Source organism: Sceloporus undulatus, chromosome 7 (assembly GCF_019175285.1).
Source record: "Sceloporus undulatus isolate JIND9_A2432 ecotype Alabama chromosome 7, SceUnd_v1.1, whole genome shotgun sequence".
NCBI classification, from domain to species: Eukaryota; Metazoa; Chordata; class Lepidosauria; order Squamata; family Phrynosomatidae; genus Sceloporus; species Sceloporus undulatus.
The window spans coordinates 42,472,665-42,486,048 of record NC_056528.1 but is presented as its reverse complement, the minus strand read 5'-3'; the positions used below and the strand labels follow the sequence as shown (position 1 = coordinate 42,486,048).

Genomic DNA, 13,384 nt, shown 5'->3' with positions numbered 1-13,384 from the left:
CAGTCGTGCGGGGGGGCGCGAAATGTTTTCTTCTTCCTAGGAGGGGCATGACAGAAAATAATTGAGAAGCACTGCTGTAAACAAAGCATATACTGTGCCACTGAGCTACTTCCCTTCTTGCTTGTGCCTGCCATTTTCTCATAGGGCCATTGCAATCAATACTGGCAATTAGGCTTCCATTGGAAGAAACCCTACTCAGTTCCCATCTGTCTTCTCCATGGCAGAGGGTTTTTTCCAGAGCTCACAGTTTACAAGACCAAATATTTAGCCCTGTCTCCTCTGGATTAAGTAGCTAAAGGCAGGATTGAACCTGGCACCTCTCTATTTGTACATGTGCTCTAGCAGCAACATATTGTGGGTGTAGTGCAGAAGATATATCAGATTCAACAGGTACAGTTGGCCCTCCACGTTCGCTGGAGTTAGGGGCACAGGATCCCTGTGAAAGTGGAAAAACTGTAAATAAAAACAACAGCAATATTTTTTACTTGAAAGATGAAAGAACACCTCTAGGAATCTCTAGGGCTTCCAGTGCAACTCTATAGTCAACATCTGCCAGAAGCTGACCACAGAATCACACTGCAGGACCTACAAATGCCTACAGAAGTGTTTTCTTTAGTAATGTCTAAGTCCTCCAACACAACACTATGGTCAATTTCCAGCAGAGTTATGCTGGAGAACCTAGAGATTTTGTAGATTGTATGCCATTGGCAGGTTTTATTTTTATTGATTTGATCATTTGTATGTACAGCGCTGTGTACATTTACAGCACTATAAAAATAAACTATGGCTTCATACAGACAGGCCAAAATAAAGCTGCTTCAGGCCACTTTGGAGGGATGCTGTTTAAATGATGCATACATCCTAAGAGTCCAGAAGCTGCACCAAAGCTGTGCTCCAGTCCTTAGGACTGGATCGTGGTTTTGGCCTGGCTTCCAGACTCTTAGGACGCATGCATCATTTAAACAGCATACCTCCAAAGTGGCCTGAAGCAGCTTTATTTTGGCCTGTCTGTATGGAGCCAATAATAATAATAATAATAATAATAATAATAATAATAATAATTCCTAAAGAGAACATAGTAACCAAATCTGCAAATAATCAAATCCACAAAAGCCAAAGCCACAAATGTGGAGGGCTGACTGTAGAGGTCTTGAGTGGTTTGCAGTAAATCAGCAAATGTTTTTGCAGACACCCAGTTGACTTAACAAAACAATTAAAAATATCAGTTTCAAAATTTGAAAGATACTACTTCTTGGATTAGTGCCCAGAACTCCTCAGACAGCATGGCCACTCAAGGTTTTGGGAACTGTCGCTTCAAAAAAGTAACTATTCTAAGTACTTCCCCTGTACATTGCTAAAACAAAAAAAGTTGGGAGAAAAGCAGAGCGGGTTATTTTGGGGGGCATTGCTTTACTTTCCTTAATTTTTAGCATGCACCTCTGTTTTGGACTTCATGGTTCTAGTGCAGGGGTAGGCAACCTGCGGCCCGTGGGCCGGATGCGGCCCGGCAAGGCCTTGGGACCGGCCCCAGCCCGGTCCTGCCGCCGATTGCCGCCGGGGCCTTTGGCATCTCGCGTGAGGGGCATGATGGGGCAATTGTCTATAGAAGCCTCAGAAACATGCATTTATCTTAACATTTTTTAAAAAATCAGCAAATTTTTTCGCGTATCCGCATTTTTTATTTAAAAAGTGCCCTCCATTTGAAAATTTTGTCCTGCATTTGTCCCAGTTTATTTATTTATTTAACTATTTAAAAATTATTTAATTATTTATTTTTTGGCTTCGGCCCCCCAGTTGTCTGAGGGACAGCAACCCGGCCCCCAGCTCAAAAGGGTTGCCTACCCCTGTTCTAGTCTAAAGAAAAAAGTAGTTCTTCCAACCTAACATTGACCAGACCTCAGGAAAGCCCTTCCCATGGGGACACTAGTTGCTCTTCTCTTTTTGTGGGAATGTAATATGTTACATTGAAATAGAGTTGAAACAAAGTTTGTTTATTTTGAAATGAACCAAATTTAGTTTGAAACAATGTAGGCAACAAAAGAAGGAACAACACACATCAATCAGTACAGGAACAATTATTTGCTGACTCATTTTTGTTTTTTGGAAATGCGCAATTACAGTCAGGTCCAGTTGCTTTGAGAAATAATATATGGTGGTGGGTTTTACACTGTTCTGCATAAGGGAAAGGAAAGATGATGGGTAGTCAGAGCAAATGTCAGGGTTATGAGGAGCACCTTGATAACCTTGTAGCTTCTACACCTTGTAGCAGAGGTATGCCTAATGAAAGTAGCCAAGATGTATAATTTCTTCCTTGTTACACATTCAGTATGTGTCTGTATATGAAGAGATGTTGCACATTCTCTGTCTGTCTGTATATGAAGCATTGTATCTCACAACTTGAATGGAGGGAACAGTAACAAATAAGCAGAGAACCTTTTCTTATGCTGAAGGCCTCAATCCTTGTCATTTCTAGTTTAAAAAACCAAACAACTGGACATGATGAGTGCCAGGACTGGTGCTGCAAACAAAGTAGACCATATGGGTTGGATCAGAGATTGGGTATGTTTGGCTTCCCAAATGTTGGGCAGAAAGCTCCTGTTCCCCTTGCTACTGACTCTCAGGGCTACATTTGGAAGTTCACAGGCTCCCCAACCTTGAGATTTCTGCATAATCTGGTTTAATATCTTAGTTTCCTTTGCCACTATTTTGTTTTTCTTGAGTCTTGTATCTAGTTTGCTTTGGCTCTCTGCTCTCAGCTACAGCACACAATTGAAGACAAAAGCTCTGTTTTACTGTCTGTGTTCTCTCTCTCTCTGTCTCTAGGAATGAATAATGGCCAGGTGGTGGACTGGATGGATTCTACAGGCGAGGAAATAAGTCTGTGGCAGAAAATGCGCAAGTATCCAGGATCATGGGTAGAAGGGACTCTTCCCCTACGTGCTACTATGGCTAGGTCACGGCCATAATATTGCTTGAGCCTTTTTTGGGAACAGAATCCAGGAAGGAAAGGAGTACCAGGGCTGCTGCACCAGAGACCTTAAGGCAGCCCAGTCTTTCTCAAATTGCTGACCTCCAGGTCTTCTGAACTGCTTTTCCTAGAGGTTCCCACCCAACATAACTGGTTGGGGACATCTGGAAGATACTAGGTTGGGGAAGGCTGTCTCAAGGGCAGTGAGAACAATATTTCTTGGCTCCTGGCACATGTAGCAATAGAGTGAGTTTTCAGTAATCTTTGAAACTGGCTCACTTTGAAAGGGATGTCCTTGGCAGCCTATTTTATTTAAAGGGATCTTGGTTTTGTAATTTTTATTGTAATTACATTCTGTATGCATCCTTACTCTGGTGGGGTTGCAAAGTGACTTTTAAAAATTCTTTGTTTTTGTTTCACATTTTTCCTTTCCATCAAATCTTCTGGAGCAGGCCACATGTCTACATCCTGTTTTTATTTTTAAATGTAATTTCCTTCTGCTCTGTGCCTGAGTGAAAGAGACGCTGAAATAAAGTTTAAATATATGAAAGCATTAATGGCCTCAGAATACTTTGCACAGTTCTGGTTGCCAAATCCTTTTTAAAAAGGTGACGAGGTAACAAATACAGCAAAAACAGGGCATACACTCAGCCGCTTTCCATAGAAGAAGCATGTACTTCTCCTCACCATTCTTTTCAGAAACATTCTGCCATCTCACAAGGTGGAGACACTTCTTAGAAAGTACTGTTTCGCATCTTTAGTTTGAAAAGCTGGAAGTCCCTGTGGAGCCCAGGGCTTTATAAGGCATACTTGTAGTTATAATACAGAGGAAAGGCAACAAAATTTTCTGTATGGTGAGATAAGAAATCCACATAGTGGGTTACATTCATTACTGTACAGCAAAAAGCAGAGTCTCACATCACTCTTTTGCTGTGTATTTTCTTCTGTCCCATCAACTTCCCTCCCACCTTAAGAACAGAAGAGTGAGCAGAAATGTGTACTTCTCTTTAAAGAGGATGTATTGCCACTGCTGCTGATTTGCTAGCTGGATATAAACATAACCAGAGTTAGGTTTCCTCTACAGTTGGTATAGGGAGTCTCCAGCCTCTGGATATTGTTAGATTACAACTCCCATCTTTATTATTGACCATGCTTAGTGGGGCTGGTGGAAGACTGAATCTGACAACACCTGAAAAACTAACACTCTTTTCCGCAGGGTAAGAATAGCTTCTCATTCTGAAAACAGAAGATGAAGGTTTCTGGGTTATCCTCTGGTTCCTGAATGTGGAACCTTTAGATCTCCACATGTTTTGACCTTGACGTCTCAGTTGGTATGACCAATAGTAAGAGATGGTGGGAGTTTTACTTTAAAAAACAACACCAACCATGTGGATGGCTCAAGGTTATTCCCTCTTGCTGTGGTGACCTTCCTGTGTGATCCTCCTCATGGGGAAGATACTGATTGCAAAAAAAGAAGTAGATACATAAATAAGGTGCCCTTTCCAGAATAATCCTAACAGGAGAAATAGTATTTCTTCACATGAATACAACCCAGAAGCCTCTAATGGCAGCCTGTGCTATCCCTGAAGGTTTAAATCCAGCAATGCTTCTTTGGTTTCACCTCTAGTAAAGAAAGGTGCCGAAGGGAGATACTCCAGTTGTCTTCTAGCAGGTAGAGGTGTTAGAGGCCAAAGGTATCCAGTTTTTACTCCTAGGATCACAGCAGTCCATTGTCACTCACATGTGTTCTGGTTCTGTTCCCTCTGGACCTCTTCCTGGCTGCTAAGCAGATAGTTATCAACAAAAGAAAAGAGCTCATCTGGTGTCACAGGTTGGATGTAGCGCTCACGGTCCACCCCATCTTTGTCGACAAACACTATATTGAAACGGTGGCGGGTGATATGGAGGAAATGCCTGAAGAAACAAAATTGACATTGAACTAGTATATTCCCTTGAGGAATATTGTGCAATCTAAGAGTCTTTGTTTCAAATTGCACTGGGTTTATGAATTTTCTTGGTAGTTTTAGCCACAATGGTTTGTATCTTCCATTCTTGCTCTATAAGACCAGAGGCCCTCCTTACAAATGCATTGTCATAAGGTTTTAAATAAGTGTTTGAGGAGTTTTGAGCACTTTTAAACAGTAGTAACTCAATCCAGGTTTTATATTTAATAAAACGTGATACTAAGGAGACTGCTATTTCCTAAAGTGAACTATGAATGCCACTGTGTATTTTAGAGCTACAAGCCGAGAGTAACTAAGGGAAAGGGTTCACTTTGATCACTCTTGTCTCACCAACCAAGTGCAGGAATACAGTGAAGATACATTGGATGGTAAAGAAAGCATTAGCCGGGGTGACCATGAAGCCAGTGTGTGAAGAGAGCTGACAGCCATGGTCCACACTTGGGGGACTGCCTCATTCCCATCACACTGAGTGGAGCATCCCCTATCCTCAGGCCATAGATTGTTTGTGTTAAATTAGATTTAGGAATAGACAAGAGCTTAAACCCTGGAGCAGTAGTTGGGAAATTGTGAATCTTCCAGATCTTACTGGACTAGTTTCTATCATGCTCCAGACAGCCACAGGTTGCCCATACCTGGTTCACTCCCTTTTGACTCTTAATAAGACATGAGAGAGTGCTGAAAAGTTCTCAGCCTGACCCACTTTCCAAAATCTGAGCACAATTTTGTCACTGTAGCTTGAAAGAGTGTTCTTTTCTATTGCAAACCGCCAATTCACAGGATCATAGCCTTTCTGCTCACTGATAATACCATGTCAGCAATAAGTGTGGAATTTTAAAGTAATGAATTCTGGGCTGTCATGAACTTCTTGTTCCTACAGAAGAAAACACCAAAGGAAGTCCATGAGTGTATGAATGAGAAGTACTGTGTACATCATACTAAACTGAAGAACTGGCATGCTAACTTTCAGCATGGAGATTTTGAGATTGCTTTTAACAGTGTCAGCTCCTGAAATTGTTCAGCATGTTCGTAACCTGATTTTGGCAGATCAGTGAATTTCAGCTAAAAGAATTGCTAAGACACTAGAGGTATCTTGGAAGTGCAGTAGGTTTACAATTCATGAGCAGATACATAATTCTAGCTATGCAGAAGTAGTGGTTAAGTGGGTATCAAAATGTCTGAATGCTGACCAGAAACTATATTGAGTGGATACCTCCAAGTTTTTTGAGCGATCTAAATAATATTTTGGATCAACTCAGCATTGCCGATGAAACATGTACAGTGTGCCCTCACCTTACATGGGAGAACCATTCCGGACCACCCCCCGTGTAAGGCAAATTCTGCCTATGGCACATGCTCCGTTCACCATACTAGGGCTTGCTGTCCACGTGACCTCAAGTTTGCTAATGGCAAGCCTATGTATGGCATGGGCGTGTTGTACATCTCTGATTTGGAGACCAAACAACAGCCCTTGTAGTAGCAGTACTCAGGTTCCCCATGGCTTAAGAAATTCAAGACTCAAAGGTCAGCAGGAAATGTCATGGCCACAGTTTATGGGATAAGCAAAGTATTTTGATGGCTGATTATATTCAGAAGGGCCAAATAGTTAATGCAGAATACTACTCTTAACTTGCTGTGTGGATGTTTTGAGGCATTGAAGGGAAATGGCAAAAGGTGTTGTTTTTGTGCAGGCCAATGCACCTGCTCACAGACTGGCAAGATGATGGATGTTTTGAAGGCACAGACCATCCAATCTAATCACCAGATCTTGTTCTATCTGACAATTTCCTGTTTCTAAACCTTAAAAAGAGTTTGAAAGGAAGGAAATTTTTGAATGATTCATGATAGCAGCAGCAGAGCAGTATTTCAATGACCAGAAATCAGAGGTTTTTTTTTTTTGAAGGATTAAAGAAATTTGAGAAATGATTTGCCAAGTGCATTGAACTTTGAGGTGAGCATGTGGAGTAGCATGATTATAGGTCATTTCCTTCTTGGTCAGGCAAAGAACCTTTCAGCACCCTCTCTTTGTGCTTATCACCTCACCTTGTGTCAGGGAAGTCAATCCAATGGTTAGGTACTGGTGCTAATCATACTTTCACATTCTTTAATTTTCATATCACTTTGGCTATTACAATAAATGTATTTATGATGATAAAGTAGCATAATAACCCTGTGAGCATTGACCCTAAATCAGTCACTGAATGTTGTTTTCTGTGCACTGACTGAGAGATGCCACAATGTCCAATTTAACTTCCCACTAACCTGAGCTGTTCAATGATGGTGTCTGAAAGCCTGTGCTCACGGATCCTCCCCACTTCATGGGGTGGCAGCCCCACTAGTTCAATGACAGTAATATGATGCAAGTCCAGCCCGCAGGTAGCTTGCTATATTGAAGAGAAAGTGGTTGGTCAGCACCCAGTGCTTGAGGGAGGGAGGGAAGGGTCAAAAATATAGGACAGAATTTTGGGGAGGGGCTCAAACCTGCAACATGGCATTCTGCATTTTGTAGTAGCGATCGGAGGGATCTGGAGCAGAGATGATGAGAAGCCGGCGCTTTTCATAAAACTGGTCCAAGAGGCTGGCAGCAGAGTTTACATCCACATTGATCTGCATGGCTGAATAAAGGGAGTAGTATGTTATGGTTGCCTCTGATTCAGGGCTGACTCAAGACATGTTAGTGCCTGAAACAGAACAGCAGCAAAAGATGCCTACTACATATCCAAGCCACAATGTGTACAGTGCCCACAGATGGCCAAGTTCTTTTTGCGCACGAGGCAGAAAAGCCCTTTGACCATCCCTGGGAGAAAAAAAATCCAGTAAGAATAAAATAAACTTGCTGCCCTTTCATAACACTCCAAAACCTCTGCCTGAGGCAGCCACATCATTCTGCCTAATGCCCCTGTGTGGGATGCTAGAGAAGCAGCAGAGTTGGAAAACAAAAAGCAGCTGCAGTGGCAAGGAGGACACCTGGCCAGATAGGGAGGTGAATGCTGAAGGACCCCTGTCCCTCAGTGACCTCTCTTTGCCTCTACCACAGCCTTTCAGAGAACCAGAGCCAGAAGGGACAGATATTGGTTATCTGGCCAGATAAGGATGCTAATTATCAAGACTGAAATTCCATATAACCTGCCAGGGATGGTCAGAGGGCTTGCTCCCTAAACAGACTTGATCCCACAAGATAGTCTGATGACCAGGAGCTTGGAGAGACTAAAACTGGAATGGGGAAATCCTTTGAGAATCAATGGATGGCTAGTCATGATGGCTATATAACAAGTGCAGCATCTGAGGCAATATGCCTCTCTCTACTGGTTGCTGGGGAAGAACAGCAGGTGGGTGTTATTCTGTTCATGTGCTGCTTGTGAGGTTTGCATAGTTATCTGGTCACTACTGTGGAACTGAATCCTGGCATAAATAGGCCTTTGGGGTGATCTCACATGGCTCCTCTTATGATATACGTACTCCCTTCATGGTGCTTTTAACATGGGGCTTATAGCTGTCTCCTCCCCTCCAGCCCCAACACTTACGCGTGCAAGTAGGCTGAGAGCCTGACCATTGGCGACTTGACTGGCAGATCCGCAAAGGGGTGCCTTGGCGTTCATAGCCTCCATCACAGTGGTACTCGCAAGTAGCTCCGTAGTTGTTGCCTGCTGAGTCACAGCTGATGTAACCATGCTCTGGTGCCTTCAGAACAGGACAGCGACTTACTGCCAAAAAAACAGTCAACAATAAGCAGGCAAAATGACATAAAACAGAACAGAACACAGGAGGGCACTGTGATTATTGAAGTAGGTCTGTGGAATGCCCCGTAGCTATTTGTGTAAATATTTTATATTACTTTCATGCTCCTTTTACTTTCCCGCATTACAACAGCAATAGCAATAGCAAGTACATTTCTATACTGCTTATCAGTCCACTTAAGCACTCCCTAAGCAGTTTACAATGTGTAAGCCAATTACCCCCAACATGCTGGGTATTCATTTTAACAACCTCAGAAGATGCTAGGTTGAATTGACCCTGAGCCCCTGGCTGGTATTGAACTCACAACCTTGTGGTTTGTGAGCGAGTGGCATTTAACTGCTGCACCACCTTTGCAATTAGACAGAAGATCTAACCATTAGGGGATGTGACGTAGAACAGTTGTGATCACAGATTAAAATGCCTGTTCACCTAAAGTGGGTGGACAATTGTAGAGGATTCAGGGGCTATTTCCTTTGGTCACAGACTGCCAAAGGTGCCAGGAAAAACCAACAAACTGTTATATTTAGCTGTCAGGTGTGGCAATCCACCCCTACCTTTTGGCCATAAAAAGGACAATCCAGGGAGTCAGAAAGGATCAGGGCCAACAAAACAGTGTTGGGGTGCACTCTGCTCACCTCTGATGTAAAGAGTCTTCATCACCTTAATTTCCCAGAATTACAAATAGTTTACCCTCCAGGATAGTGAAAAGTATTCTGCTGCCTGACACCATGCAGCAACTGCTTCCTCTGCATAGCATTTTGGGTTAATATACAGTGCCAAACAAGTTATTTTGGTACAGGAGAAAGGAAATCCCATCAACCCCTCTCTCTAAATCTGACAATAGATGTACAATAACAAATCAACTAAGTAATGATTTGTTGCCCTTTCAAGATGCTGGAAATCTGCTGCCTGAGGTCTGCCTAATGGCAGGGCCAGCACAGGTATCGTTCCGTGTGCCATTTCAGGTAGTAGAAACCTTCAGAAAGTAAAGTATGAGAAATGGGTGAAAAGAAAGATCAAAAGAAGGATACTAAGATCAGATGCATGTTCAAGTGTAGGTCATTCTAAGCAGATCACTGGTAAAATTACTTGCAAAGTAGTAATTTTATATATTTATTCTAGCTTCCCAGCAGGCTTGAAATTGGAAGTCATAGGCTCAACCCACAAATCCTGGTTGGAATTCAGTGCCAAACTATGTATGACTTTAAAAGGATGGCTTTCATAAGTGTCCTGTGTGTGCCCCAGGAACAGAAGAAGCTGATTCAGATTGGGATGGATGATGGGAGAATGGCTTAACCCTCCTCCTTCATGCTATGATTCTAATAAAAAACATACTCTCCAGCCCTGGCTGGGATGTGGGTTGCCACAGTACAGGAGAAAAGGATTAAACATTGCTATTATTCTGTTCTGAATTTAGGGGAAATCTGCATCCCTTTCATTGAATCCTTTTTAAAAAAGAAAAAGCCACACCATTAATACAATGTGTATTTAGCACTGTGATGTATGTAAAACAGTAGTCTACCTTTATTTACCTTGGACTCTCACAAAAAATTTGCAGCTAGCCCGATTGAATGCTTGGTCATAGACAGTGTAACGAATAATGTGTTCTCCTTCAGAAAACTCAGATCCTGGTTCTGGACCTCGGCGTGTCACTCTGGATTCAAAAGACAGAGAGCAATGTCAGAGATGGGATGCCAAGAAGTGGATTGGAAGGTTTTTTTTCCCTGACGAATTTATTCCCCTGAAGAAATATAGCCATCTCAGCTGAAGAGCCAGGCTCTGGAACTATTCCCCCAAGCTCACTGTTTAATGATGCCATCAGCAGAATCCTTGGCCCGGGGTGGATCCCAATACACGATGGCCGTCAGTTTCCCTGGCTCTGCCAGTCGCTCTCGTGAATCAGGACACTGGATTTTAGGAGGCTCTATATCTGCTTGGGTAAAAGAAGAAAGGAACTTCATGAAAACAAGCAGAAGGAAGGAGAGACTTTCCATGTCTGGCAGACTAGTGAGCAACTGTTTTGTCATCCATTGGCACCCTTGAACAGGAGCATTTGAAATTACAACATTTTTGTAGGTCTTCATAATCATCATAATATATGATTATCTGTAATCACACTTTTTCTACTTATTAGGAAGGTTTGGAGCAGCACATTTGTACCATTTAAAAGGTACTTCTCTGTCATAGATGTGAGAGGTGCTAGCTTTCTTTGGATGAGAATTCCCAGAGTGCCTTTTGCCAGCAGAAAGCAGCTTTTCCAAACTCTCAGTGGGAATTGATGAAGTGCATATGAGATAGGGTTAATAAAAGCAGGACAGTGGTGACTTTTCCTGTAGATCTCAGGAGGCAAGAAGACCAATGTTTGCTCCAGAAAGGGTGAGAATTTACCTACACAAATTGGCTCGCCACCACTCCAGTGTCCATCTTCCATGCACACACGGCTGCGGTCACCCTCCAGGTAGTATCCAGGCCGGCAGGTATAATCGCAGTGAGAATCCACCTTCACTCCATCTGAACATTGGTATGAACCATGATAAACCGCTGGCAAGGTATGGCATCGAAGCTCTGCAGAGAGAAATAATTTAAATATTCTTTAGCCTTGTCATATAACCCAGGATGCTTTGGAAGGAATACAGCATTCATTGTTTGGCACATTAAAAGCATAACAGCCCTGCCAGGGGGAAAAGGTGACAACCGTAATTATGTGTTAAATATCACACCACTTCATGATGTCTAGACGTAAAAATGCAGTTTTTAAAAAATTGCTACACTTCTACATTAACCATGCAATTTTAAAAATGACCCAGTTATCATATTTATGACTGTACTTCTGAGAAAGTCAGGACTTCATATATATGAGGTTATCCTATTATTACCACTGGATTACAGATAAGGGCAGAAGAAACTGGTAGGCCATATGTGGGCTTCCTATGAGTTATTTCCAGCCTGTGGGCTGGTGTGCCCATTTATGATATTGCATATCCAAGGTGGCTCAGCAAGCAGTGAGCTAAACTTAACCCAGCCCACCTCCATGCAAATCCAGCACTCTAGCACCACTCTGGCAGCACATGTCATGGTTCAAAGAGTCAGACTCTTACAGCACTTTCTCACCAAGAGATGTTGCTAAAATGGAAGCAAACACAAAACAGCTATACAGGTTCAGCCATATCACCATTGCTTCCTCAGACCACCTGACCTGTCTGGGCTTACAAAAGTATATAACTATCTCTGGACTTTGCAAGGGTAATACTATGGCGAAGCAGAGACGGTGCAGGATGCTCCCTCTACTTATAAGTTGTCCTGAGGGTGTTGAGTACATATGCTTGAGACTCTTTTTGAGTCTTTTTGAGACCCTGGTTTGAGACTCCTGGTATCTTTCTTGCTCACTATCATCCTCATATTCTCTATGACCTCACTGGGATGGGGACACACTGGATTGCAAAAGATGGGTCCCTGCTGAGATGCAAATGGACTTTACAATTGGGAAATCTCCCAACTGCCGCATGGTCAGGAGGAGGAGGAGCCTGTCTGCAAAAGATATCCTCCCCAGCATACCATCTTTACTAAGGACTGAAACCACATGCAGCCTAACTTTACTAAGGACTAACATGTCCAGTTGTTTTCTTCACCTCCTGTTTGTCTTGTAACATCTTGCCTGATGAAGAAACCCACAGACTTTCAAAACCTTGCTATAAATATAGTTCTACAAATATAGTACTACAAATATAGTGCAGTTCGGTTGGCCAATAAGGCTGCATTCCCACTATGATTTAAAGCAAATTGCTAATCGGGTTATATGACCATTGTTCCCATTTGAAACTGCTTCCGATCCTACTGTGATTGGTTTCAATTGCGATGAAGCGAAACAAAGGCAAAACCCCCACTCTTTCCTGACAATAGTTCTTTGGTGGTTCTTTTGAAAAGAATTGATTCCAAAGCGTGTTCAACAAGTGAGAACAACGGATCTGAATCGCATCATTCTGGAAGGGAAGGATTAATGGCAGAGGGGTGTTTCCCATCCCTCCTCAGTTTTTGGTAGACCCACCATTCCTCTCCTCCCCAGTGCTGCCTTTGTGCTTGTGGTGTGACCTATGGGCGTGTGATTTTTTAAAAAAATAAAATTGATAGAAGATTTGATTCATTGGTTTTGCAGCTACTTGCAATTACCTAGGCAATTCGACAGCAGCTCATCGTGAGGCAAGTAGTTGCAACACCAATGAATCAAATCTTCTATCAGTTTTTGAATATATATAATTCCCAAGCCAGGCTGCCTGGGTTGCCGCTTAAGCACAGATGATTGACATGCATTTAAAAGCGGTGCAAACAATTGTGCCAAAAAAAAAAGAAGCAATTACAAGGGGATAATGAAAAGATCCACTTTCGTAGTGGGAATGACAAACCTTTTAAAATTGATTTACCAATGCAGAGCGAAGGCAAATCACACACCGGTTTAAATGTAAGTGAGAATGAGCCCTAAAGGTTTCACTGATGGGTTTTTGTTACCATCATCATATGTTAGGGTGGCCTTCCCCCCCCCCCATTCCTTTCTCCTTTTGTGTCGTGTCTTTTTAGATTGTAAAGCTTGAGGGCAGGAAACTGTCTATTATCCCCTCTGTTGTAAGCCGCCCGGATTCCCAGTGATTGGGCAGCATATAAATAAATCCTATTATTATTATTATTATTATTATTATTATTATTATTATTATTATTATTATTA

The 13,384-nt window shown here is 42.4% G+C and overlaps 2 protein-coding genes across 2 annotated transcripts in view; one reads left to right on the top strand and one right to left on the bottom strand.

The window, feature by feature from the left end:
- The window catches only part of SYTL4 (synaptotagmin like 4), a 29,279-nt gene extending 25,758 nt beyond the window's left edge, over nt 1-3,521 (top strand). The window contains exon 17 of the mRNA XM_042479478.1: nt 2,824-3,521. Within this exon, the coding sequence (XP_042335412.1) occupies nt 2,824-2,966 (143 nt within the window). The 3' untranslated portion in view covers nt 2,967-3,521. The remainder of the gene's footprint in view (nt 1-2,823) is intronic.
- Nucleotides 3,522-3,597: 76 nt separating this feature from the next.
- Nucleotides 3,598-13,384, bottom strand: part of SRPX2 (sushi repeat containing protein X-linked 2) — a 25,668-nt gene continuing 15,881 nt past the window's right edge. The window contains exons 5-11 of the mRNA XM_042479480.1: nt 11,056-11,232; nt 10,471-10,597; nt 10,200-10,321; nt 8,454-8,633; nt 7,411-7,544; nt 7,192-7,313; nt 3,598-4,882 (exon numbers count right to left, since the gene is read on the bottom strand). Of these exons, the coding sequence (XP_042335414.1) occupies nt 4,702-4,882; nt 7,192-7,313; nt 7,411-7,544; nt 8,454-8,633; nt 10,200-10,321; nt 10,471-10,597; nt 11,056-11,232 (1,043 nt within the window). The 3' untranslated portion in view covers nt 3,598-4,701. The remainder of the gene's footprint in view (nt 4,883-7,191; nt 7,314-7,410; nt 7,545-8,453; nt 8,634-10,199; nt 10,322-10,470; nt 10,598-11,055; nt 11,233-13,384) is intronic.